Genomic DNA, 24,931 nt, shown 5'->3' with positions numbered 1-24,931 from the left:
GCATAGGTAGGTCAGGGCAAGCAGTAGTGTATCCTTCTACCATCGGCTCTTGCTGTTGTACCCAATGTTTTAAACTTGTGAAGGGATTTTTTGTTTGTTTGTTTATAAGTTGACCAGTGTTGTGCGCAAAGTTGTGTACACATGACTGGTGTGGTTGTTTCCATTGCAGGAACGGAAACCTGGGGCAGGTGAGCATCCCTGCCTCCTGTTCAGTGGCTGGGGTGCCGTTTCCCTCTGTGGGGGCGCCAGTGCCCTGGGCGCTCAGTTCCCTTTCTCCCCACCCTGGCCCTCCCCTGGAGAGGTGGGCACCGGCCCCTGCTCCTCTCCTGGTGGCGCAAGTTCATCCTCTGGCTGTTGAACATTTTCCACATGGTTCCACATGGCTAGAGCCTGCCTGCCTTGCAGTCCTGGGCACCTCATCCCGCATCCATTTCTCTTCTCTCATCTTTGGAGGCAGAGCCAGGTCTTCAGCCTTCTGTACCTGCCGCAGAGTGCAGGGGAGGTGGCTGGGCTGCACTCTCACTGGCCACCGCCAGAGCCATCCGCCTGGCCTTACGAGGGAGAGGCTCGCTGTGTGTGACACCCCGGTGTGCTTTCAGCATTGCTTTGAAGTCAGATCTTCCTTGACCATTGCCTGGGCCCTAAGGAGCCTGTAAACCCACCACCTGAACGATGGACATGCTGCTTGATGCTGCCGTTTGACTGGGTAGAAAACCCCTGAGGGAAAGACCTCTGCTCCATGTTGTTCTGTTACTCTGACTGCACGGAAATGACCCCAAGGCCCAGGCAGGCCGGTTACTGGTCACAGCAGCTAGCGAGCCTTCACGTGCAGCCGTCCTGCAAAGCAAGGGGAGCCCAGGCAGGTAATGCCGCCAGTCAGCCCAGCAGCTGGCCTAGTGATGAGTTCCCAGCTGTGGGTAATTTTCTGTGTGTTTTTGGTGTTTCAGGTCTTGGGGTATCTTACTGCAGTGGTTTGTCCCGGGGCCTTTTGAGACTCTGACCAGTGGTAGCATTTCTCCTGGAACTCAGGTCTGAGAGGGTGTGTAAAGCACCAGCCCAGAGCCAGGCTCTGTGGCCAGAGTTGTCCTTGGGTCCATCATCGCTGTCATCAGCTGGCCTCATCCTGACCACACCAGAGGTGGTTCTCCGGCAAGAACAGTTCCAGGAACTTAGAGAACTTGTCTCTGGATGTAGTGGAAATGGCAGACACTCTTGTGACATGCGATGGGATTGCGTGTTTTTGTAGCGCTCACACTGTCAGGGAGAGCGAGGATTGTTCTGACCTTTTAGACAGAGGAGGAGACGAGGTCCTAGCAGGTTCTGACACACCAGCCCTGTCCCTGCTGGGCTTCCCCGGGTTTTCTCCACACTGTTGTCTGCTTAGGCCGCATTTCACCCGGAGCATCCCTGTGGGGGAAGTAGACGAAGGAAGAGTCTGTTTCTGTCCTCGTAACGCATATGTGGATTGAAATTATTTTGATTTGGAAATATTCTGACAAGGCACTGTTAGCAGAAAGTATTTCTGTTAATTATTTGTCCTTTCTTTTCACTTGTCTACTTTTTTTTTCAATTCATGTGGATACATTGAAGTCTCCAAAGGAAAGGAAAATATACACATAAAATAATCAGAAAACAAGCCTGGTGATGGATAAGGACCGGCACAGGAGGAGGCTGTGTAGGTGCGTGCTTGCGTCTTTTCTTGACGTCCAACTAGCATTATCTGTGCCTGGTAGCTTGTCTGTCTGAATCTGCTGTTTGTATCAGGATTGTACAGTGGTGATGTTTTTAATTCCTTCATTTCTTCTTCCTTTCTTGGTTGGCTTTCTACTGTAAGAAAAACTAACTTATTGGCGTGGACTCATGGGTTCTTATTCAGTGGATTATAGTCCATTCCAGTCACTTTCTCAACACTCAGATTATCCTGGACTAGGCAGCAGGCACCCTTCCAGGTCCTGTTCCCTGACACAGCCCTGGAATCAGCCTTTCTCACAGAAGTCCTGCTTCCTTTCAGTGCAGCCCTGGTCTGGACGCCTCGCCCCCCAGTGCTCTTCAGTAGCCAGACGTTTACCGCTCTGAAGAGGCCCCTTCGCCCCTCACCCGTCCGACCTGCCCAGATCCAGCACCTGGCAGGACCCCGGGACCCGCTCCCTGACACAGCCGGTGCGCTCTGAGCTCCCCGTTAGAGCAGACACAGAAGCCTGAGCACAGAAGCCTCCGAAGAGCTTGGTCCTTGTGTGTTGAGGGGAATACCTTGTGTGGGGACCACACTGACACCTGTCCCGTGGCCTCTCTTCACCCACCGGGGAGGTGGGCCTGTGTTGGTGGCTGGCTTGCCATTCTGAGGCTCGTCTCCTTGGTTGAAGTGTTTCTAGAGTTCACAGCACATCAGTCCCTTGACTGTGCAGTGGGTTGAGGGTAGAACGACCCTGCCCATGGCAAGGTCTGCAGAGCTGAAGAGGGAGGGCATCTCGTGCCAAAAGGCCGTGGCTGTTGCTCCTGTCTGACCCCCTTTCCCTCTCTGGGGACTGCATCTCTTTGGGGGGATATTTTTTAAGCCCAAGCAGAGATGCCCAAGTCAGCTGGACAGACAGTGTCACACCCAGCTCTGACCCTGGGGGGCAGATCTGGTCCTGTAACTTACAGAAAATGCAGTCGGCCCTCCCTGTCCACGAGTTTCCCCACCTGTGTGTTCAGCTGACTTTGGGTCAGAACATCTGAGCAGTGAGAATAGGGATTCAGAAAGTTCCAAAAAGCAGAGCTTGAATTTGCCGCATACCAGCAACTGTGATAGTGCTGACCTTGTGGTGGGTGTCCCCAGTGACCGGGAGACAGCCAGTGTATACAGGAGGACGTGTGCACACACCAGGCCGTTTTCCGTAAGGGACTAGAGCATCCCCCGACTCTGGTACCTGTGGGTCCTGGGAGCAGCCTCCCGCGGATACACACAGGTGACTGTCAGGTCGGCTTCCCTCTAATGTGGGCTGGGCGTTCCTGCAACTTACCCGGCAAGTGTCAGCCCGAGCCGCACCTGCTGAGAGGAGTGGCGTGTGGGGGCCCCCTGGCCCGGGAGCCCACCGGCCGCTGTGTCCCTGTGGCCTCATGGGCAGCAGGTCTGCGGGGCCTGTGACCGCAGCGTGAGTGGCGTCAGTGAGATGGTGGATGAGCAGTCACTGTTTCTCCCCCGCCCGCCACCTGTGGGTGTCCCAGGAGGCAGGCGGCAGGCTGTGTGCAGGTGCCACAGGGCCCACAGCGCCCCGACCCGTGAGCAGATGCTGGAGGGCACCCTCAACTTGGAGCGGAGCGCCTCCGTCTGCCTGCCAGCTCCACTGCGCGGTCTCAGGCGCATCCTGGGCCCGTTCCCCCCTTGCGCGCAGGAGGGTCCCTGGCAGGAAGGGATCCTCCCCATCCGCCCTCCCTGTCATGCAGTTGGGTCCCAGGTGGGGGGCGGGGGCCGTGGCAGCAGTGGCCTCCCCCCAGAACCGAGGACTGAAGCAGGCGGGACCCCACGCCGGCGCTGCTGACGGGCACGGTCACCTGGAGGAGCTGTGTGTGCTCAGGAAAGGGGCTCATCCACTCCCCCAGCCTGTCTAGGGTCAGGGAGAGGGGGCAGTTTCGGGGAGGGGTTGAGATGGCGCTGATGGTGGCCCCTCAGGGAAGGGGCCGTGCCGCCAGCCCAGCACAGGCCTTGGGGGGGACATGGCTGGGGGCACGGGGAGCCGGGTCATGAACAGCAGGGATGGGGCGCTGCCCGGGAGGCGGGAGAGGCCTCAGAGAGTCTGTGAGGATCAACCCGAGGGCCCCCCATGCTGGGCGCCCGGGCCCACACCCGCCGGGTTGGGAGGTGGGACCACGCTGGCCTGCCTGGCACGCTGACCCACAGCCATCAGGTTGCGGAGCTGAAAGCCCCGCTTCAGAGACCGCTGCCAGGCCACCAGGGTTTGAGGTGAATGTACAAAGAAAATAGCAATTTCTGTGTTTATGAAAACTAGGAATGTTAGTCCTGTCAGAAAAATTTAGATTAATCACAGCCTTTTCCTAGACTGGGAATGACTACGGGAGACAAGAATCATTTATTATCTGTCTGTATTTTAACGAGTTGTTTCTTGTCATATTAACGTTTCGGTTTTTCTAAGCTGTTTATCAGAAACCATAGGAGAATCCCATGTAAGCTTCTCATGCGTTTTGAGACAGTTTTCTGTTATCTGACAGGACATCCTGAGTCCTTTCTGTTGTTCCGTAGGTAGTTTTGCTGTGTTTCACGTGAAGGACCCACGGAGGGGAAAGCCGTTCACTTTATCGCCAGAGAGATGGCTCGGGGGCGGCGTGACCCCCTGCAGTCCTGGGGCATCCAATAAGCCCAGGGGTTGCAGCTCTTGCTGATGTGTGCTTGTTCTCCCCTGTTTCCAGGGCAGTCCTGGTGCGCTTAGAAGGATGTAGTCACCCCGTCGTCATGAAGGGCCTGTGCGCCGAGTGTGGCCAGGACCTGACCCAGTAAGTGCTGGCGGCTTGGGAGCAGCGGGGCCTGTGGGGGCGAGGGCCAAGGGCTGGGTGCAGGCGGCGGCCCCGCTGTCCCCCACACGCCACGGGCTGGGCTGCCTCCTCGGGAGGCGCATACCCCGGTGTGGTGGGAGGAGCTGCGACGAGCCCTCCTCCTTGTCCCTGTGGGACTGCCGTCCTGGACCTGGCCTGGACTTCTCGCCTGGGCGTGTCTCAGCCTGGGCACGTCTGCCCCCGTGGTCGAGGGTGTCCCTGGTTCGTGCGTCTGGAGCCGTGTGGACCCTTCTGTTTCTCACACTGTGGGCCTCTGGGACCGTCTTTATTTTCAAAGGAAACTTTGTGAGTGTGACTTAGTCTTCCTCAGTGCTCCTGTGTTTCCAGATGGGGAGGACACTTCAGCACTAGGCCCGTGGTGCACGTCTACTAGAATTAGGCCAAGCTGAAGTCCCCGTGAGTTAGCGAGCTAGAGCCCTAGCCTCAGCGCCCCTCTCCCCGCAGGCTGCAGAGCGAGAACGGGCGGCCGCAGGTGCCGCTGTCCACGGCCACCGTGTCCATGGTGCACAGCGTCCCCGAGCTCATGGTGAGCTCCGAGGTAGGTGTCCTGGGGGGCCGGGGCTGGGAGGGTGGTCCTGGGGGCACTCCTCAGTCAGGGTGGGGGTGGGGGCGGAGGGGGCAGGCCTGTTCTTGTCACTATCCCAAGTGACCACAGTGCACGGATGGTCCGTGTGAAGCAAGCGGCCTGTCCGCGGGACGGGGGCTGTGCCTCTCCTGTTATCTCCCTGCCTTTGGGGTGGGAGCTCTCCGGGATGCTTCCCCCAGAGCCTGGGCTCAGAGGGGAAGACAGCCTTGGGCGGGGAGCCCTGGCCGCCGGGCGGGGTCGTGAGCTGGGGGCACCGGAAGGCCCCTGCCTGGGAGCAGGGCTGTGCAGGAAGTAAGCGGTGTCGGCTAAGTGGTGCTGGCAACGTGGGCGTGGGGGCCCAGTGCATGCTTTCACGAGCAGACGTGCGCGTGCTGCAGGGAGGTCTGGGAACAGAAAGCTTGCTCTTCTACGTTGTGAGAGTCACGTGGCTGTGCTGGCCAGAGGCCTCCTGATGCTGGGTCAGGGCCCCCACGTGTGCGAGCCTCACCAGGACAGGGCACTGGCTTCTTGTCTTGTTGAGGGAGCCCTGGAGCTCTGCGTCTCTGTAAGCTGTCAGTCGAAGCACTGTGCTTGTAAACGACACAGGCCTACTTTGTGTTTTGTGGAAAAGACAATGCCAGAGACGTGATTCTGACTTCTCTGAATTACTGAAATCTAAGCATAAGTACGTAAGCGTATGTTTAAGACAAAACAAGGAAGTCTGAGGTAGAAAAGAGAAGGAAGTGTTCCCGCTGTTTCTGCTGTAACAGAGTAGCTCTTGGCCTTTCTGCATAAACTCTTTCGGGAGCACAAGGTGGGATTCCTGTCGCTCATCAGGACGGCCGCAGCCGCCCCGCGGCTTACAGAGTCTCAGTCCTCCAGCACCCCGCCCTGAGCGAGTCCGTATAGACTCAGCCTCTTGCCTCTCCCCCCCGCCCCCGCCCCGATCACTGGTCCACATGTAACCAGATGCGGTCACGGTCAGACTGGCTTGAGGACATTCGAGCAAATGGAACGGGCTTCAGGCACCAGGGCATCGGCTCCGGGCTGCTGGGCGCGTGGGTGCAGCGGGCACCCCCAGCTTCCTGTTCTGTTTCCTGAGAAGACGGAGCGTCACCTTGTCGCCACACAGCCTTCCTCAGTCATTTCTCTTTGCCTCCCTGGCTGTAGCAAGCAGAAAAGCTGGGGAGGGAAGACCAGCAGCGACTGCACCGCAACAGGAAGCTGGTGCTCATGGTGGACTTGGACCAGACGCTGATCCACACCACGGAGCAGCACTGCCAGCAGATGTCCAACAAGGTGAGCGCGGACGGCACTGCTGTCCTGGGAAGGAGCCTGGTGTTCCGCTTAGGAAGTGAACAGGCTCTGCCCCTGAGCTCACGGCCACGCTGGGGGACAGTGGAGAGCTGGTGGGGGCTGGAGTGGACCCTCTCTCCCACAGAGCAGTGCAGGTGTTCGGATGGCTAGTGTTTCTGTGTCGTGGAATCTTCTGTCCTGTGACAGCTCTCCATGCCATCTGTGCCATCGCCTGTGGACATGTCTCAGGGTTTCCTTATCACGACCACCGCATTCATGGGCGGCAGAGCTGGGTGGCAGGGGTGGGGTGCCGGGGTGGCAACTGCAGCCACTCGGGGCTTGTCTGCTGCGGAGCCGGACATTTCGTTTCATAAGAGTTTGAACGGTTGCATCACACCCACTTGCATGTGTGGTAGCAAGGTGTCCTTGGGGCCGCGTGGACCATGCCCACTGCCGGGGGCTTTCCTGTGCCCTCCCGATTCCCCACCACCACAGCTCCCAGACCTGCGGGCAGCACTTAGAGAGGTGGGTTGAACCCTTAACCTCAGATACCCTGACTTGGGATTTGAGGATTTTTCTGTTGCAGTGTCCAGACGATTTACCGCTGAGTGTGGGGCTGGTGGGGGGGGGGGGCGGTGGTGGTTGTACCATCTTGACTCCCAAGTGTTTTACCAGAGTAGCCCTGTCGTGAACAGTGTGACAGATTTATAGCCAGTGAAAACTTAACAATGCCTCGGGTCATTTCCTTTTCTTTTTGAGTTTATTATTACTGGGAAAATGAATGATAAACAATTAAAAGGATCAGAGTTTAACTTTCTAAGGAGAGTAGACTTACGTGCATGTTGATCATGTGTGAGCAGGTTGGAGTTACTGATCTCATCTGTCTCCTAAAGATGGACCTGTTTTTGTGCTGTAAGTCAGTGGAGTTGCATTTTATAACCGTAAGGAAGTTAGGCTGAGTTGTGTGGGGCTCTTAGCTTACCTTCCTCTCTGGCCCCGGGAGGCACTGTGGATAGACCCTGGAATCTGCGGTGGTTGGCTGCCTGCCCTGCGTGAAGTGACCCACCCAGGGTGCTCGTGAAATGGTTGGGACGTGAGTGTCCACCGGAATCCTGAGACACTTAGTGAGGCCTCCGGTGCCCGGTCCTCAGACAACTAAGGCGCCATAGTTGTCACAGGAAGCTATCACAGGTCACCTGGCTATTGTGGGCAGTCGCTGTGATTATCCGGAGTACTCACCCAGGCGGTTAATGCAGGAAAAGGCTGAGCCCCCTTACAGAGTGTGAGAGAGGAAGGCGTTTGTGTGGCGCGGCAGGCTGTGCTGCCGTGACTTCCCCCCCATAGCCCCCAGCCTGGCGGCTGTCACCTGCCACATGTCAGCGCTGCCCTCTGACTGGGCCTGCTCTCTGCAGGGCATCTTCCACTTCCAGCTAGGCCGGGGAGAGCCCATGCTGCACACACGCCTGCGTCCCCACTGCAAGGAGTTCCTGGAGAAGGTGGCCCGGCTGTACGAGCTGCACGTGTTCACATTCGGCAGCCGGCTGTACGCGCACACCATCGCAGGTGAGCAGCCCATGGGGTTTTGTCCCACTCTGGATACTCAACGGCCAGCGTGTGGGTTTGGCTCCTCTCCTTCTCAAAGGTGGGTCCTGCAGATGGAGGGAAGGTCAGAGGCTCTGCCTGACTCGGCCTCGGCCCCGTGGTAGTGGGTGGGGCGCGGGCAGGCCAGTCCTCCAGAATCTCTGCTCTGCTCGGCCAGCAGTCACGCTCCAGTCCCAAGTGCAAGCCCCTGTCCCTCTGTCAGCTGCACGCCGCCGGCCCCTGGAGAGGCTGGTCAGGATCACAGACGCTCGGGGAAGTAGGAGCTCTCTATAAGAGCTTTCTTATACAGGTAGAGACCCTCGGGGCTGCCAGCCTGGTCACCGGGGACATGTCTGTCTCAGTAGACAGCAGTCGGCGTGGGTGTCAAGTCTGTGACCTTGGGGTCCTGTCACAGAGGGCGGGGGCTCTGCTGGGCACTCAGTGAGCCTGGGAACAGCTGAGCACTGGTGCCGTGCGTGGCTGGGCAGGTGCTTCCTCGTCCATGTCCATGCAGTCCTGCTGTCAGGGGCGAGTTTCAAAGCACTGCCTGGATGCCCTGCTCTCCCCTCTGCTGTACGAACACGACGGCCCAGGACATGCACAGGCCACGGGCCCCTCTCGGGAGCCGTGGCATGTGTGGGGTCCCCGTGCTGGTTACTGGCAGGCCCTGGGCTCCTGGGGCAGCACTGAGCTGTGTTCACCCCACCTGCTGAGCCAGCAGCATCTGGGTGGGGGCTCTGTCAGCATCTGGACCGATCCCCTTCCCCTAAGGGGGGTGGGCTCCGTGTCTCCCCATCTCACACGCAGTGGGACGGCAGCGCGTCTCAGACACGTGACCGTGTCCTGTTTGCTTTTCAAAGGCTTTTTAGATCCTGAGAAGAAGCTGTTTTCTCATCGAATATTATCGAGGGATGAATGTATTGACCCGTTTTCCAAAACAGGGAACCTTAGGTAGGTACCTGGCTGTGCACTTCCGGTTGTAAAGTCTGCATCTGGAGCATTAGGCTGCGGGTTCCGTATCTCCTCTCCCTGTCCCCAGCGTTCACTCTGGCGTGTGGATAGCCACTGTCTTCTAACTAGACCCTTCCCTTCCCTGCTTTCCCTGAATGTCCAGGCAGCAGTGGCTCCTGGGGGGCTCAGGCTGGAGCCTGGGATCGCACATGTGGGAGTGAGCACGGGGTGAGGGCGCGAGCGCCTGGGGCGGAGCGCCTGCAGCCCCCTGGCCGCCCCTGGGGCCTTGTTCCTTCAGGGCCTTGCGTATGCTGACCCTGCCGTCAGCATCCTGCCTCCTTCCACCCCACGGGCCCCTCCGGTCCTGGCCCCTGACCCCTCACTGAAGGCCTGTTTTATATTGCGAATTTCTTGCTCAGCCTGTATAAGGAATTTCCCTGTTTTCTACCTAGAGAGAGGCAGCCTCCCCCCGATAAGGGGGTACATACCCCTATCTCGGGTGTGGTCTTTTGGCCGGTGTTGGTGACCCTTAGCTGACATTTCGAGTTTCAGGTTTAGGATGTCCTATTCACGTCTGTAGTACATAAGAGAGCCTGGGAGTACTTGTCCGGAGACAGCGCTCGTATTTACAGGTTGAGCATCTGGATGAGCAGATACAGGCACAAGGGAAGGTGTGATGCTTGTCAGGGGAGAAGCTGCCTGAGGATGGGGTGTCCCGGACAGGGCTCCTGGCAGCTCCAGGTGGGGGTGCTTGGTGAGGCAGGTTTCTGGCCGCAAGCTGTTCCCTGGTCTTGCTGGAGTTAGATGTGCTGAAAGCATCACCAGCGTAAGTCACTGTAGGCACCTTGTGCCGTGGAAACAGACGCACGGAAAGTCATTCCGGACATGTGAGCCTTCTTCCTGCCTTTAGTGGTAGCTGGAAAACCTGAGCAGTGGCAGGCGCTTCTGCTGGGTTTGTTCCTCAGGCCTGGAAGATGGGCAGGAAGCACCATCTTCTGACTCTCTGTCTTCGCACTTGCTTGTCTGAATGTCGGCCTTGGGGGCAGAAACAAGGTGACGAGACCCCAGAGTGGGCCTGTGTCCCTCGGGCTTTCTGGACCCTTGCTCCCCTGGCACCCCAGCATCACTGTTCTGTCCTGACGTCACGTATGTGCCCAGCTGAGACGCGAGTGGGGCTCTGTCTCCCGCCTGGAGCCGGTAGCTCTCACATGGCGCGGGCCGATGGCCTGCTGGGTCAGGCCGCGGCCGGGCCTGTCGGTCCACGCCAGCTCCCCCAGGCAGGGCTCTCCCCAGCCCTGACGCCTCACTCTGTCCTGCTCCTGCCCGGAGGAGCGCCAAACACGGGAGGAGTGTTAGCAATCTCAGTGTCACTTTCTCTGGAAATCTTGAAAGTCTTGTTTTTTAAACAAGCCTTTCCGTGCAGCTCATGCCTGGTTCTGGTTAGCCTGCTCTCCCTTGGTTCCACGTGAGAGACAATGTAGATGTTCGGCGGGTGGTGACTTCCATAAAGGGTACTAGTGATGCATATTTACTTCCAGAAATCTCTTTCCCTGTGGAGACTCCATGGTTTGCATCATCGACGACCGAGAAGACGTCTGGAAGTTCGCCCCCAACCTGATAACCGTGAAGAAATACGTCTACTTCCAGGGCATTGGGGACATCCATGCCCCGTCTGCGCCCCGGGAGCCCCCAGCGAGGAAGAGAGGTGGGTGGGCCCCTGCTGTCCCTTCTCAACTGTGGCTACTGCTCCTTCCCAGTTGTTTTTGGTTTTGTTCCTTTATTTGTGTTTCAGCCTCAGAGAGGTCCTGTGGGTTTGTTTGTTACACTGATACTATGTGGTTTCAATGTAACAGTGTTAGCCTGAGCGTCTTTCCTGTTGAGTTGAGTGAAGAATGCTACTTGACTTAATGCATCTGAACTTGCCCCTCTTCCTGGTTCTCCCTGGAAAGAACAGCGGGGCCCAGGGGTGTGGTGTGGGGGCTCCCGCAGAGGCAGGGCCATTGCACCCTGCCCAGACCTACACGGAGCCCCTCCGGCCAGTCGAGCCCAAAGTCTGGAGAAAGTTTGAAGTTTCGGTTTAAAGTGTTTCTGATAATCTTTAGCTTTTAAATTATTTTGAGAATACAGTTAACTGCTGCACTGGCTGAAGCAGAACTTTGAGGCCAGGCAGAGGGGAGGGAGGCCCCAGGGCGACCCGCACGGCTGAGGCACGGGCCTTCTGACCGTAGCCTGGGAGCCAAGAGCGGGCCACACGTCTCGGACCCTGTGGAGCCCCTAACCCAGTGACCAACGAGGCGGCCAGCCTGGAGCAGTCACCCGCTGGCCGCCTCCTGGTGTGTGCCACCGTCCAGAGGTGACTGGAACCGCAGGCACGGGCTGGCGGGCAGTGTGTCCACAGGAGGCTTCCTGTTGCTCGCTGAGTAACGGTGGCCTTGTCTTCTGTGTCCTCACCTGGTCGATCGTCCTGAAGGTGCAGACGCCGCAGAGCAGCCTCTGTCCATCAGGGACCCCGAGGAAGGAAGGCCAGCGTCCACGGTGGAGAGTAACGGCCTTGGGAGGCCCGCCCGGGAGCTCAACGGGGGCCCGGGCCCTCGGGGGTGCTGGCCCTGCCAGGAGGAGGAGAGGGGCCCCCGGCCCACTGCCCGCACCCCCTCCGCTGACGGCCGCGGGACTTCGGCAGGTAACCTGCCGCGCGGAAAGACCCCACCAGAAAAGAGGCCTGTGCGGGGTCCAGCCGGCCCCGACGCGGACCCGGACGTGCCCAGCGACAGCGGGAGCAGCAGCGAGTCCGAGGGCCAGCCCTCGCCTGCCCCCTCCGACGGGGAGAGCGGGGAGAGGCGGACCCGGAGGAAGCCCCAGGCCGCCCGCGACGCTGGGAAGGCCATGCTGCAGGGAGGCCCCCCAGGTCCGGCCGGGGAGCGGCTCGCGGGCGCCAACCACTGCGGGGAGCCCAGCCCCGGCGTGCCGGCGGACGCGCAGGAGGACGGAGAGCGGGATGGGCTGTGCGCGCTGGGCGGTGGCTGCGCCGACCGCAAGGAGGCCGAGACCGAGTCCCAGAACAGCGAGCAGTCGGGCATCACGGTGGGTGAGTCCCTGGACCAGAGTATGGAGGAGGAGGAGGAGGAGGACGCGGACGACGACGACCACCTGGTGCACCTGGAGGAAATCCTCTCCCGCGTGCACTCGGACTACTATGCCAAGTATGACCGCTTCCTCAGCGGCGAGAGCCCCGAGGCCCCCGACATCCGCAAGATCGTCCCTGAGCTGCGCAGCAAGGTGCTGGCGGATGTGGCCATCATCTTCAGCGGGCTGCACCCCACCAACTTCCCCGTGGAGCGCACGCGGGAGCACTACCATGCCCGGGCGCTGGGCGCGCGCATCCTCACCCAGCTCGTGCTCGACCCCGATGACCCGGCCCGGCCTACCCACCTCATCGCCGCGCGGGCCGGTGAGTCACCCCCAGCCCGCCCGCTGGTGAGCGGGGGGTCCAGGTGTCCCCGAGGCCTGAAGCGCCCGGCCCTGCCCTTCCATGTCCCCCACCCTGAACCCCAGCAGCCCTGAGCCCCAGCAGCCCCGCCCCTCTGTGCCCCTGCCCCCAGCCCCAGCTTCTCCCCTCTGTCCCTGCCGCCCCCGAGGCGCCCTGCCCCCCATCCCGTGGCTCTGAGTGGATTGAGTTTGCCTGCAGGCACGGAGAAGGTGCGCCAGGCCCAGGAGTGCGGGCAGCTGCACGTGGTCAACCCCGACTGGCTGTGGAGCTGCCTGGAGCGCTGGGACAGGGTGGAGGAGCAGCTGTTCCCGCTGCGCGATGACCAGGGCAGGACACAGAGGTGAGCTCCAGGCGGCCCGGTCCCCGACGAGCAGGTGCGGGCGGTGGGCCTGCTCAGCGCTTGCAGCCCGCGGCTTCCCATCTGCGGAGACACCTGCCTGTCTCTCCCCTGTCCCTGCTGAGCGGGGTGTCACCGATAGCCCGTCTCCCTGGTGCCACCTGGAGAAGGAGCAGAATCGCTGCTTCTAAGACACCAGACAGCATTCTGCCATGATTCCTGGTTTACAGGTGTTTTGAGGCTGGGAATGCTCTGTCAAGTCCCGGGGTGTCTGCAGAGTCCAACATGGAGGGAGGTGGTGGCTGGGGGAGGGCAGGTGCGGAGGTGTGTGGGCCGCGGTGTTGGGGGAGAGGGCTCACGGGCACCCCTCTCCATGAGAGCAGGTGCTGGGTTTACAGGCAGGGCTGCAAACAGCCTGAGAGACAGCAGTGCCGAGAGTGCCGGCCTGTGTCCAAGGCTGTGGCAGAGCCCCAGGCCTGACCAGGAACCACATGCCCCCTGCAGAGTCATGTCCCGGTGGGAGGGGTTGCCGGGGTCCCATGGGTTCCAGCCCCTTACACGGCCCTCCTTCTCACCCGTAGGGAGGACAGCCCCGCGTCCTTCCCAGACAGGCAGAGCCTGGTCCCCACCGCCCTGTTCCACCCGACGCCTGTGCACCCGAAGGCTCCGCCTGGTCCTGAAGTCCGGATCTACGATGCCAGCACGGGCAAGCTCATCCGCACAGCCACCTCGGGCCCCGGGCCGCCTGGCGCCCTGCCCCACGCAGGGCTTTCCTCCTTCAGGTACTCCATCTGCTCGCAGGGAGCCACCCCTGAGCCATGGCCGGCCGCGAGGAGCAGGCTGCGTGTGGGGCAGGCCTGGTGCACAGTCTCCCGTCTGGTGTGGGGCTGGGCCGGACAAGGTGTGGTTCCGCCTGGATGGACACGTGGCCCTCCTCTGCCCAGGATCAGTGAGGGAGCAGGAGGCAGCCCTGGCCCTCCTGTCTTGCCCTGCCGGCTGCATCCCTGAGACACAGGGCTGCCCTGTCGGGAGCAGTTCCCGCCCTGCACAGACACACGGGCCTTGGAGACTGTAGGCTGTGTGTCTGTCCTGCTGCTGGGCTCCAGCTGTGGACAGACGGATGCACTCACTGGTTGAGGCCAGTTTCAGTTAGGTGTTGGTTGGTGGTTTTTTTTTTATTTGAAACTAAGAGCATGGTCCGGAGAAGGCAATGGCACCCCACTCCAGTTCTCTTGCCTGGAAAATCCCATGGATGGAGGAGCCTGGTAGGCTGCAGTCCATGGGATCGCTAAGAGTCAGACATGACTGAGCGACTTCACTTTCACGCATTGGAGAAGGAAATGGCAACCCACTCCAGTGTCCTTGCTTGGAGAATCCCAGGGACAGGGGAGCCTGATGGGCTGATGTCTATGGGGTCACACAGAGTCGGACACGACTGAAGCGACTTAGCAGCAGCAGCAAGAGCATGGTCACTGATAGAGCTTTGATTTTTTTTTCATGACGACGTGACATTTAATCATTTAAGTAGATGCGTTGTGAGCCTGTGTGCTGCTTTTGTTCCTGTGGAGTTGCTTTCCGGCTGGGTTAAAGGTCGTGGACATCTGTGACTCTGATAAATGGGGGAGTTAGTTGTTGTTTCGCCCAAGGCTTGTTGAGCTCCGTGGTCCCGCCCGGCAGCCTCCCGGCCCTGGCCCATCTCGGGTGCACGGCTACGCTATGACGCGTCTCTGGCCTCTGCAGCCCTGTGGACCCGCCTCCACCTCACTGGCTGTCGTCTTACACCCTGAGTTGATGCTTCTTCCTGGCTGGCTTTTGGGAGTTCTGCCCTGGTCCTCCTGGGTGGCGGTCGCTGTGAGAGGGCTGCATCACTGCCTGGGTTCAGGAGACGCTGGTCCCGTGCTGCCAGCCAAACGGTGCTATCTCCTCGTCCGTGTGGACACGTGGCCTGCTGGGGTTTTCTTTGCGGTGATCGTTGTGTTCTCTGTCAGGTCCTTCCTGACGGAGAGCAGGTGTTCGGGTGCTGGGTTGAGGGCCCTGGAGCTGCGCTGGCCTCAGTGCATGTCTATGGAGGGTGCGCCGTCTGGACAAAAGCAGCCCAGTGTTTCTATAGTAACTCGTGCAGCTTATCCTAAACAGCGTTTGGGTTTTGGGGTGCAGCTCTGTATTCTGTCATCCCAGAAGCTTCACGGGGCTCTTGTTCTGTGAAGCTGGTCTTGTCGCTCCTCGCTCTCCGCGCGTGTGTGGCATGTCCTGCTTGTCGCCGCGTGGCGCGTGCTTGCTATGCACTCATCCTTACACCGAGCTGTTCTCCGAAGTGTTGCAGTGAGCTCCATCTCTGAGGTTCCTCCTTGTGAGGGTGAGCCCAACAGGGTGCTGGGCTCACCTCCAAGCGCCCAGCTAGGCCACCCCCTGGGCCATCCACCCTTTCCGGTCCTGTTTCCTGGAGGTAGCGGCGTGTAGCCCACGGGTGTGCAAAGGGCAGGGTGGGCTACACTCCCGGGGGCGGCATGCCGGCCACGTTCTGATCCGGAACCCCAGGGCAGACCCGATTGTGACCGGACACCACAGCCGTTGGGCAGTTGCTTCCGTCTGATACTTGTTTGGGAGTCTTAAGTCTCAGACCTCCTGCTTTGATGTTCTGTTTCTGGGCTAAGGTGCCAGCCCGCAAGGGGCCTGGAGTCAGAGGTCCTTGGGGAATATGGACGGAGTGCCTCTCACACAGGATCTCCATGTGCAGGTCACTGCTGGGATCGTGGAGGGGAGAGCAGCTGCTGTTCAGAGCCACCGGGCTGGGGCACGGGTCCAGGCTGCCTGTGTGGCAGGCACGGCTCCATGGGGTCACTGGGCTGGGGCCATGAGCAGGGTGCGAGGTCGGGGCCACGGCAGCATGCCTCATATGCGTCTCCCAGTGGGTCAGCCACTGAAACAGCTTCTTCTATGCCCTTTGTTAGCTGTATGCTGCAGGTTGTGAATGTCTTGTTTTTTATAGTATAGGTTTTCTTTGGAGATGATTGTAGGGGAACAGGCAGTTAACAGAAATGACAGAGAGCCCAAGGACCCTTTAACCATCTCCCCCCAGTGGCCACATCTCCAGACCTGCAGCCCACATAGAGCCGAGATGCCTGCCCTGACGGTCCAGACCTGGAGCGGCCACCCCTAGCCTCCCTGCCCACCCCCACCGGCCCCCTGCCCCGCTCAGCCTCCCGTGCACAGCCCCCCTGGTCTGTGTCCGTCCCTGTCCTGTCGTGCGAGAGCGCAGGTTGGCGGGCTGGCGCCGCGTAGCTCTGCCCGGCTCAGCTTCCTGGAGACTCTGCCCCAGCGTCACTGTGTCGACTGCTCAGAGGGCGTCGTGGTGTAAGGTGCGGCAGTTTCTGTGACTGTCCACACGCTGAGGACATCAGGGGCATGTCCAGCTCTAGACTCTGAGCGACAGGGCCGCTGTAAACGTGTGCATATCTCTGTTTCTCCTGGGTTGGCCATGGGGGCTGCTGTGGGCTTGCTAACACCAGGGCGGGGAGTGGTCTGTGGCCGTCTGACCCCCCCAGTCTCTGTAGGTGGCGCAGGTGTTCCCACCTGGGGAGTCGTGCAGGCAGCGTGGGATGCCGAGAGCCTGTGGGAGCGGCGGGGCTTAGGCAACTGGTGGTCGCCATGTTAGGAGACAGAGTAGAGACGTCTTTAAAATACTTACTTCTCATTCTTTTTAAGACAGCAAACCTCTGTATGCTAACACCTTTTTAATGAAGAGCAACTATTTTCCAGTTCCTTGGTGCTTCAGATAGTAAAGAATATGCCTGCAGTGTTGGAGACGCAGGTTCTATCCCTGGGTCGGGAAGATCCCCTGGAGAAGGAAATGGCTACCCACTTCAGTGTTCTTGCCCGGAGAATCCCGTGGACAGAGGAGCCTGGAGGGAGGGCTACAGTCCATGGGGTCACACACGACTGTTTTCCAAGTAGAAAAGAAACGTATGGAGAACCGTGGCTTGTTTGCGTTATGGGGAATCTCTGGCTGATGGAGGGCAGGTGCCCTCCTGCTGTTCGCCCACCCGGTGTGACTGCCATCTGGCAGGGGCACCTAAGGCGGGAGTCGTGGCCAAGCTCGTCCTGTCCCTGGAGGAGGGAGCGTCTTGGCGGTGCCTGTAGGGTCCTGGGAGCCCCGGGCCTCCGCCTCCCGCGGAGGACACTCGTGTTCCTCCTCTCCCGTTCTGGACCTGGAGGGAGGCTGTGACGGGCGTGTCTTTAGTAAAAGGATACCGTTGCCGTTTTTCCACGCTCATGAGAGCTGTGGTTATTGATGTGACCTGATGTGGGACCGTACGGAGATCTTGTGGCTGCTTGACCTCACACGGAGGGCATATCCCCCCGCGCTGGCTTCTGGGCAAGTGTTCACCCTCCCTGTCCACCCCGCCAGACCGGCGCTGAGTGGTGTGGTTTGTTGGTGAGAGAGGAGGTCAGTGTCTGCTTTCAGCCCGAGGACAGGAGAGCCTGACCTGCCGCATTCTGGCTGGACCTGCTGGGCTTTAGTTTCGTAAATACAGACTGATGAAAGCTGAGTAGGCACCACCCACAAGGCAGTGTGTGTCTTCACAGCTGTGTGTGTGTGCTCTGTATGTGTACCCCGGGTGTGTATGCTGTGTGGGTGGGGGTGTGTGTACCTCAGGTATGTTTATATACTGTGTGTGTGTGTATACCCCGAGGGGGGGTTGTGTGTATACCCCGGGTATATGTATATTCTCTGTGTATGTGCACCCCAGGTGTGTGTATGCCCTGTGTGTGTACCCCGGGTGTGTGTGTGTACTCTGGGAATATATATACTGTGTGTGTGTGTGTGTGTGTGTGTGTGCACTCCCTGGGGGGGTGTGTGGGTTTACCCTGGGTATGTTTATAACCTGTGTGTGTATTTGTACCTTGTATGTGTGTGTGCCCTGGGTGTGTGTGTCCTGTGTGTGTGTGTACCCCAGGTGGGTGTGTCTGTGCGCCCTGTGTGTGTGTACCCCAGGTGTGTGCATACCCTGTGTGTGTGTACCCAAGTGGGTGTGTGTACCCTGGGTGTATGTATACCCTCTGTGTGTGTGTGTGTGTGTACCCTAGGTGTGTGTGTGTGTGTGTGTGCCCTGGGTGTGTGTACCCCAGGTGTGTGCATACCCTGTGTGTGTGTACCCCAGGTGGGTGTGTGTGCATTCTGGGTGTATGTATACTGTGTGTGTGTGTGTGTGTGTGTGTGTGTGTGTGTGTATGTACTCCAGGTAGGTGTGTGTACCCTGGGTGTATATATACCCTGTGTGTGTGTGTGTACCCCAGGTGGGTGTGTGCACCCTGGGTGTATGTATACCCTGTGTGTGTGTGTGGGTGTGTGCACCCTGGGTGTATGTATACCCTGTGTGGGTGGGTGGGTGGGTGTGTGTGTGTGTACCCGAGGTGGGTGTGTGTACCCTGGGTGTATGTATACCGTGTGTGTGTGTACCTGTCCTGAGAGTCAGGCTCGGGCCGGCTGTCCTCATGGGCTGTGACTTCCCTTTCAGGGCGGTGCAGCCACGCCCCCAGCAGGTGTTTGGTGATGACCTGCCAGACAGACAGGATGGGGAGCAGCCTGGTCCTTCACGGAGGAAGCGCCAGCCCAGCATGTCGGAAACCATGCCGCTGTACACGCTGTGCAAGGAGGACTTAGAGAGCATGGACAAGGAGGTGAGCCCACGCTGCCCTCTGGCCGCGGGGGCGGCTCGGTGGGGCGAGACTGGCCAGTGTGCGGGCAGTGCAGGAGGCAGCTTTCTGACCCCGCCTGGGGACCATGGCGCCTCGCCTGCGGGCTGTGGGCAGCTTCTCAGAGGAGACTGCAGGCTCTCTTACAGTCCGGGTGCTTTGTGTCTGTGGACGTGTGGTTCTGTTTGGAGCAGTGAGCGCTGTCTGTGAGCACAGGAGTCCTGCCTTGCCTCCCTTCGTGGGCATTCTCGCGTTTCACGGGAGAAATGGAGGCCTTCAGCTTAACAAAGAGGGTGTATTACGTGTCGAGGCCTTGTGAAAGCGGTAGTCCCTCAGTCGTGTCTGACTTCTCGTGACCCGTGGACTGTAGCCCACCAGGCTCCTCTGTCCCTGGAATCCTCCAGGCAAGCATACTGGAGTGGGTAGCCATTGCCTTCTCCAGGGGGTCTTCCTGACCCAGGGATCAAACCCAGGTCTCCTGCGTTGAGGCAGATTCTTTACCATCTGTGCTACCAGGGACGCCTGGAAGACCCTGTGGGCCCAACAGCAAAGCCAGCCCTTGAACTGTCGGCGCAGCGTGTGTGTGCTTGAACTCGTGGGTGCGTGTGCCTTGTCCCTTCTCAGCTGCATGTGTAGGTTTGCAACTGGAGATGTCGCTGGTCTGAGCCCTCCGCCGTGGCTGTGGTCCCTGCTCAGAGCTGCTCTATTTGGGGGCGGGGATGTCCTCCTTCACCCCCATTGCCCAAATTTCATCAGAGGGTTTTTAATCCTGGCCGGGCCAGGTTCCAGGGCCTTCCTCCAAGGCGTCCCCACCGTCCACTGTGTGTCCACGACTTCTGCAGGGAAGTGGGCCCCTTAGAGCCGTGGGGTGCACAGGTGTGCAGGGCACACACCCAGGACGGGGCTCCGAGGGCACTGGCCGTCATCCTGGGCGCTGGGCCTCCCTGACTCGGGGCTCCAGCAGAAATGGTGACTTGTTGTGTGTTGGAGTTCTTGGTGGGGGAGGGAACACAGCCCGGGCCGCCCCTTCCCTCCCGGGCAGACCCCACATCGGAGCTGCAGGAGCTGCTGCATGTCCTCCTGGAGCGGGCAGCACTGAGACCCGCCCTGGGGAGGGGCCGCCGGGCGGGTTCCTTGGGATAGTGCTCCATTTGTGCTGACGCTCGGCCCCTTGTCAGGTGGACGACATCCTGGGCGAGGGCAGCGACGACAGTGACAGTGAGAAGAAACCGCCGGAGGAGGAGGAGCCGGGGCGTGGCCCGCCCGAGGCCCTGGGGGTGCCAAGGGGGCGCCGGCTGGAGAGGAGCGCCGGGGACAACCGGGGGCTCAGGTGAGTGCGGGCCGGGCGCCTCCCACGTGGTGAGCGCACGCCATCCTGTTGGGTCTTCCCGGCATCGGGGACCCTGATAGGAGGGCTGGGAACCCTGAGGGGGTCCCCAGAGGGCAGAGGCCTCCCTGCTTTCTGAGCAGGAGGCCGGGTCCGGCTTCGCTGTTTGAGCACCGGTGGGTGTCTGCATCTGTGTTTTCCTGGCCGTCTGGTCTGACTCCCAGGCCGTCCTGTAGGTGAACTGACCTGAGGAAAAAGTGCGGCCCCTTCAGGCAGGCACAGGCCAGTGCCCCACAGCAGGCGGAGGTGGCACCACGCCCTCCGCTGCAGAAGCCCGCTTGGCACACTGTGCTTCCCCGTTTTCTGGGAACGCTGTTCCGTGAGTCAAGGAGAGAACTGTGAACTCTGTTCTGGGTGATCGGCTACACACGATGGTTTGACTCCGTGTTCTCGCACGTGGGGAGTCCCGCCGTCAGGGCGGAGGGTATGAGGGGTGCAGGCGTCGTGGGCCCCGCGTCTACACCGGGCGTGAAGGCTGGGGAAGCCCTGTGCTCCATCCCTCAAGGGCTCAGAAAGCTGCTTTTGTCATGAAACACACTCAGGCTTTTCAGAAACGGTCGAGCACATGAGGTCTGGATAAGCTTTTCTTGGAGCGTGCCCTCTCACCCTGTGGTCCTGACCCGGATTGCATGCCCCGGGACCCTGGTGCCAAGGTACGCTCCCCACATGTGCATCTCTGAAGACGCTCAGAGCCTCCATTGTGGCTGGGCCGGGCGGGAGCCCACCCGGGAGGTGGCATTCGCTCAGCTTCGGGGCCCCAACTGCCTTCCACACCACAGAGCAGGTGCTCCTGGGTTGCTCAGCTCAGGGTTTGCCAATACTGCTGGATCAGATCAGGTGTTTCCTCATTTCTGTACTAATGGCCCATGTTTCCAAATGAGACATTCTTTTCAGGTCCTTTTGTGTCCTGGTAGCAGCAGGCCGCTGTTCCCTCCTGATGCCCTGTTCCTGGCACACTGCCCTGTCCTCCCACCCCCCCGTCATAACCTCCACTTAATGCCCACGTGCACGGAAATAACCATCTCCTCCACTGTGAGTGCAGCTGGGACAGCGGCGGAATACAGACCTGTCCACACAGACACACGCGTGCACACACGTGCACCCGACGTGGCCTTGATGGCGAACTAGTGACCTTACCAGGTGCAACACTGCCCTTTTATTTTTGCCAAAACACCCAGCGAGGTGTAACCAGCAGTTCAAACATACGTGCTTTATGGCTTTTGTCTGATCTGGGTTAGGTGTTGATACAAAATAACAGTTTTTTATTTAGTATTTACTAAACAGCAGACTTTAGGTGTGGGTCTACATGCTTTTCCACAGCAAAGTGCTCAGACAGCGGACCCTGGGGGAGGAAGTTTGCATGCGTGTTTGTGTCCTGTTCACGTTGTTGCTTTATTCTACATCAAATTTGAGATGACTCTCGGGCCTTAAATTTTCTCCAAATTAAATCTGTTAGCGTTTCCCTAGGGAACTGTGCAGCTGGTTGTGGAAACAAAACACAAATATTGCTTGTTCTGCTGGGAGGAGAGGAAGCTGGTCTCAATTATAGGCCTTTATTAACCATGGCTTGCAGCTGTTTCCAGCCTTTGAGGTAATTTAAGCACTAAAACTCAATTGTGTTGGACGTGAGATTATTCCAAACAGCGTGTAACCGGGACTGAAGGCTTGCCTGTTCCACCAGCGGGCACTGCCTCTGTGGCCTGACTTTCATCCGGGGCAAGCCCGCCTACTGGACCCCACGGTCCCCGAGCCTTCCTCCTGTGGAGCCCCCAGGGCTCAGCAAGTTGGCGCTCGTCTCTGAGCGGAGGCTGCAGTAGGCTGTGGGGTCGCCCCTCCCGGCCGGCTGCTGGCGTCTCCCTGGGGCTCACGTCTTCCCGGCTCTGAGTCCATCGGGGCCGTGGCCCTGAGAGTGGAGGGGCTGGCGCCCCTGCAGCAATGTCTCCAGATGCAGTTGAGAAGGTTTTATCGACAAGTAGCCCGGAGTACCCTTGTGGGGACCTGTGCTTCGAACCCTGGCGCCCTGCCTGGCCCCATCTGCACCCCTGGGGGCTCACCGCTGATGGCCTCAGCTCCTCATTGAAACACCCTGGGATGCATGAGGGTCTCTGCACCTCGTGTTTCTTACTTCCGGGAAGGTTGCCCACCCCCCCACCCCACCCCTGGTGACTCACTGGGGGTCTCCCAGCACACAGAGTGGAAGGTGGCCGAGGAGGAGCTGGAGGGACAGTCCATGACCCCAGGGTCTCGCTGCAGCTGAGGCCATGCAGCTAGGGTGGGGCCTGGGTCACCACCTGCCTGGTGGCCAGCATCCACAGTTGAACAGGACCCGCCTGGGGCTGTGTGTTCACTGCACACGTGTTATTGCTGTGCACATGTGCACACACACGACCTCCAGTTCTGTCCCTGGGAGGTGGTACCCCTGTGAGGAATGTGGTTATTGGGGTTGTTTGCAGTGGTTTGAACGATAAAGAACTAAGCAGTCTTTCAAAACTGTTTCTACGTGTCATTTCTAAACATATCTGCATGTTTACCACTCGACAAAGGGTAATAATCTGGGTGCTTCAGATTAATCACACTTAGTAACACCTTCTGTTCGAGCATCTCTGCACGTCCAGAGTCAGCCTGCGGTGTGGAGGCCGGCCCGGGGCCCCCCGTCTGCTCTGATTTGGTTTGAGAGCTGCAGCCCTGCATCCACGCCTACCCCCACCCGGCGCCCGACCCCAGCTTGGCTGGCGCCTTTCCTGGAAGCATCGCAGGGACCCACTTGGCCCCATCCTTGTGTCCAGGCCCCGGCACCCTCCCCTCTTCCCAGCCTAGCCTCCTCAAGGTGCGAACGGGGCCTGAGAGAACGGGTTCTTTCCCGTTGACTTTCCCTTCCCTGGCCCCCCCTGCGGGGCCCAGCGCCCAGCTCCAGCTGTGGGCACTGACTGGAAAGGCGGCTGTGGCCTGTGGCTGTGCCCTGTCCCGAGTCAGCCTGTCTGGGGTGGGTGCAGCTGCTGCAGGGCTGTTTCTAGGGTGAGGCAGGATGCCCTAGGGGCCCGCTGCCCTCCCAGACCCGGCTGCTCCGCGAGGCCTCTGAGCTCAGGCCCCAGAGACCCACAGTTCACGTGTCTCCTCATCCCACCGCCTTACGTTTCTCTGTAAGTGACAGCATAAAACAGAGTGGTTTTTTAAACAGAGATGCGTCTCACCCCAAGGCTGTTCTGCCTGCAGCTCTTCTGCCTGCAGCTCTTCTTGTAGCCATGACAACAGAAGAGCATCCAGAGTGACGCTTTGCTTACCTGGTGCAGAGCAAAGTCCGCGACTTAGACGCGTGTGTCCGGCGCCCGCTCCTTTTCTGGGATGTGTCCCTCTGGGCGGGGCTGGAGGCGCAGGATGTGGGGGACTCTCAGCCTCTGAGCTCAGTGTGGGGGAGTGTGACCTCGCGGTGGGGGGCGGTTCTGGGTGCCAGGCTGCGGGCGTGTCGGCCGAGGAGCTGAGGGTACCGAGCTCCCATCCAGCGCCCACCCCGCAGCACCTCACTGGATGCAGCTGGGAGGTTGTCCGGGGACGTGTCTCCTCACAGGGAGACGTGCCTGCTGCACGTCCCGGCTCGGGGACTCGCTTCCCAGGGCCAGTCCCGCTCCCATGCAAGGCCCAGGGCCTCCCCCCAATCCTGCCAGCCTGAGGGGTGAGGTGCTTCCTAACTGCACCTCCGTTTCACTTTCCAATTAAGTCGCACTATTTTTTTAGTGTTTATTGTCCTTTTTGAGTTTTCTCTTTTGAGGGAGTCGGTGGTGGTTTTCTGTCTGGGGCGTGTTTCTCACGATTAGATCATTTATTGTCTGTCGTAGAAGCATTTTTGTGGTAGAGCTTGAGTAACAGACGACGTCGTCCTGTGTGTGGCTGCTGGCCGTGCCTTTTGTGGCTCAGAGAGATGCACTTTTGGTGGTTTTCTTCTTTCTGGAAGGTTTTCCCAAACCAGAGGTGTGTGTCAGGGGATGTACATACTCTTATAAAACTGAAGTTTCCTTTTCGATAAATGGTGCTCCAACAATTAGATGTCAAATGCAAGATAGTCTTGGCCACAGTCAGAAATTTATCCAGAAATTAACTCAAAATAGATTATAGGCCTAAACCATGAACCTGTCTGCTGGCGACTGTCCCCATGTCCCTTTCCAGCAGCTTGTCCCACCCTGCCCTCTCCTGTCCTCGGGCGTCACAGTCACTGTGTCACCTGCTGTGGGTCCTGGCCGTCAGGGCTGGGAGCGTCTCACGGTGCATCTGCTTCTGTTGCAGGGGCCACAAGAGGAAGCTGAACGAAGAGGACGCGGCCAGCGAGTCCAGCGGGGCGTCCAGCTGCGAGGACGAGGAGGGGGGCAGCTCGGAAGCGGACGAGATGGCGGCTGCGCTGGAGGCCGAGCTGGGTGACCTCATGTGACCTGGGACGGCCCGCAGCTCACCCATGGAAGGACGTGTCTGTTTGCAGAGCTCCACCTGCAGAAACATTATTTTGCAGAAATAGGTGTTTTTAGAAGTTTTACCACAGGAAGGCCAACTTGTTAAGGACAGTATCGTGGGGAGTACAGGCCACGCCACAGACCGTCGTTGAGCTCAGCCGGGCCACACGGCAGGACTGAGCGTGGGGTCTGTCATCAGAGGCGGGGTGTGGGCTGGAGCGTGGGGTCTGTCATCAGAGGCGGGGGCACTTGTGCCGTTAATGCCACAGCACGTCACTTAGGATGAGGCCTGGGGCCCCGACGAGACTCAGGGGATGGTGCGCAGGAGCCCGGCGTCCTGGCTCTCCTGACGGAAGCGGTGGCGCGCGGGGTTTAAGTGAGGCTGCGTGGCATGCACACACCTGCGCCGAGCGCGGATGGGCCGGGGCGCCCAGCGCACTGTGGCCCGTGGGGGCTGCTGACACCAGGTCCCGTGGCTTCGCGCCCAGGCCGCCTCCTCACTCCCATGGGCATCGGGACAAAGGCCAACGCCTTCGGCTCCTTTGTGAGATCAGATGTAAAGTTTTGTATATCTATTTCATATGTGACCCACCAAACAGATTTTTCTTTCATTTAATAAAAGTCTTTTTTGTAAGCCTTC

General features: G+C 59.5%; 1 protein-coding gene across 2 annotated transcripts in view; it reads left to right on the top strand.

Moving 5' to 3' along the window:
* Positions 1–24,931, top strand: part of CTDP1 (CTD phosphatase subunit 1) — a 25,875-nt gene extending 944 nt beyond the window's left edge. The window contains exons 2-14 of one of the 2 annotated variants that reach the window (XM_027525760.1): positions 1,591–1,679; positions 4,408–4,491; positions 4,996–5,089; positions 6,287–6,415; positions 7,825–7,975; positions 8,854–8,944; positions 10,483–10,649; positions 11,415–12,392; positions 12,630–12,771; positions 13,350–13,550; positions 18,288–18,450; positions 19,644–19,795; positions 24,131–24,931. In XM_027525760.1, the coding sequence (XP_027381561.1) occupies positions 1,645–1,679; positions 4,408–4,491; positions 4,996–5,089; positions 6,287–6,415; positions 7,825–7,975; positions 8,854–8,944; positions 10,483–10,649; positions 11,415–12,392; positions 12,630–12,771; positions 13,350–13,550; positions 18,288–18,450; positions 19,644–19,795; positions 24,131–24,272 (2,529 nt within the window). In that variant the 5' untranslated portion in view covers positions 1,591–1,644 and the 3' untranslated portion in view covers positions 24,273–24,931. The remainder of the gene's footprint in view (positions 1–1,590; positions 1,680–4,407; positions 4,492–4,995; positions 5,090–6,286; positions 6,416–7,824; positions 7,976–8,853; positions 8,945–10,482; positions 10,650–11,414; positions 12,393–12,629; positions 12,772–13,349; positions 13,551–18,287; positions 18,451–19,643; positions 19,796–24,130) is intronic. The other variant, XM_027525759.1, reaches the window with a different exon arrangement.

This window comes from Bos indicus x Bos taurus, chromosome 24 (genome assembly GCF_003369695.1).
Source record: "Bos indicus x Bos taurus breed Angus x Brahman F1 hybrid chromosome 24, Bos_hybrid_MaternalHap_v2.0, whole genome shotgun sequence".
Taxonomy (NCBI): Eukaryota; Metazoa; Chordata; class Mammalia; order Artiodactyla; family Bovidae; genus Bos; species Bos indicus x Bos taurus.
The sequence above is the reverse complement of the archived record's forward strand: the minus strand, read 5'-3'. Positions and strand labels throughout refer to the sequence as shown.